Genomic DNA, 1,693 nt, shown 5'->3' with positions numbered 1-1,693 from the left:
CTGTCTTTGTACATCCCATATAATTACAAATACATAAAGTTCTGTAATATTATATATACATGCAGAGTTAAAGTTCATTTTGTTTATGTTGTATGCAGCCTCCCATGATTTCATCGCCCTCCGAGGGTCATCAGCCGGAACCAATGAGCGCCAAAATATCATTTTTCGATTTTGAAGAATCGGGTGCGTCGGGGTCCAAAAAAGATAACAAGAGTCTGTCGATCGACTCCGTTAGTATAAAGAAAAACAAGAGTATGTGTTTTCTCAGACTGAAAGTATGTATGTTGGGTGTTCAGCTAAATCCGGGTTTGGGTCGGCGTGTCGAGTCCAATATACCTACCTACGTTGTCGTTCAGAGTGCCAAAGCGTTGTTGTTGGGTTTTTTTTGGGGGGGATTTTCTTGTATTACATGTAGATATGTACACACACGGACACGCGATTCACGGGTCGATCCCTTTAGCAGCCAAGGCTCTATTGCATATGATACTGTTATATGTACACACAGTTGGATACCCCCATGACCATATACGAGTACATGTATCGTTATCGGAACTGAATAAACCCTAAACCCAAAATCCTAAACCCTAAAAAAAACTAATTTACGTATTCCACTACTCCCCTCCAGACAAACGACCCAGTTTTGGAGGTCACGATTCACGGGTCAATTCTATTAGCAGCCAAAGCTCTATTGCGCCTGAGAAAACGAAAGGAAAAAAGAAAACAAACTGGCCAAAAACCATTGAGTCGGACGGGCACAGATGGAGGTAGGTATTGGCCAAGCCGTAACTCCAGTACGGTTTGCACTATATGTCTTTTTGTTTTGTTGCGTATGGGAATATACGTACATCTACGTTTTGCTAGAACACGTTCGGGAAGATGGGCGCAGATGGGGGTAGGTAGCCTGCCATCGTGCTTACGTTTTGCAATAGATGTAAAATTTATACACGTGTTGTATCACCAACGCCGAGGTTGGGCACAATTGAAGTTGTGCATGCCATAGTACGTATTGGATATATACGTACTTTAATCGGAGGTTCGAGGCTAAACGTGGGTATATGTTGACGCCAGCTTTAAGTGGGCTTCCGCAGTATCTGTGTATGTATGATATATTTATCAGACAGCATCTCGCGGACGTTTTTGTCGCCGACTGTCTCCTCCTTTATTGTCCATTACCAGCGCCCGATTGTGGAGTGTACTCCGCTTCTTTGACCTTTTAGTATATATTTTATTTGTGTATGTATGTCTATCTGAGCTGCTATATACAGTAACGTCACTCCGGCATCCGCCGCCTGCGTCCTCCTTTATTGTTCATTCCCAACGACCACCAGTGAGGTGTACTTCGCTTTCCTTTCCTTTCAATATATATACAGCCATATGTATATCTGAGTTGCCTTATTTTCTGTTTTATTTTCTGCATTGTTTCTCAACGCCTGCGTCTCTTGCGTCCTCCTTTATTGCCCACTACCGCCAACCACCAGTGAGGTGTACTTCGCCCACCCGACCTTCTGCGACGGTTGCCATCAGTTCTGCTGGGGCATCAATAAGAAGCAAGGCTACCAGTGCCGATGTAAGTGCCACAGAATACCTATACAGTACATTGACTATTATGTGATATATATATATATATATATATATATATGTTTATATGTTTATATGTTTATATATACATATATATACACACACATATATATAT

General features: G+C 42.0%; 1 protein-coding gene across 1 annotated transcript; it reads left to right on the top strand.

The window, feature by feature from the left end:
• Nucleotides 1-92: 92 nt before the first annotated feature.
• On the top strand, nucleotides 93-1,567 carry SARC_15551 (hypothetical protein; the record flags this gene model as incomplete). The annotated part of the gene is made up of 3 exons (XM_014290330.1): nucleotides 93-252; nucleotides 626-764; nucleotides 1,479-1,567. Coding segments are annotated over 3 exons (388 nt in total), but the record flags the coding sequence as incomplete, so codon positions are not given.
• Between the last annotated feature and the right edge of the window lie 126 nt (nucleotides 1,568-1,693).

The sequence above is a fragment of the Sphaeroforma arctica genome (assembly GCF_001186125.1).
Source record: "Sphaeroforma arctica JP610 unplaced genomic scaffold supercont1.6293, whole genome shotgun sequence".
NCBI classification, from domain to species: Eukaryota; class Ichthyosporea; order Ichthyophonida; genus Sphaeroforma; species Sphaeroforma arctica.
Note: the sequence above shows the minus strand (reverse complement) of the source record. Positions and strands in the feature narration are given on the sequence as shown.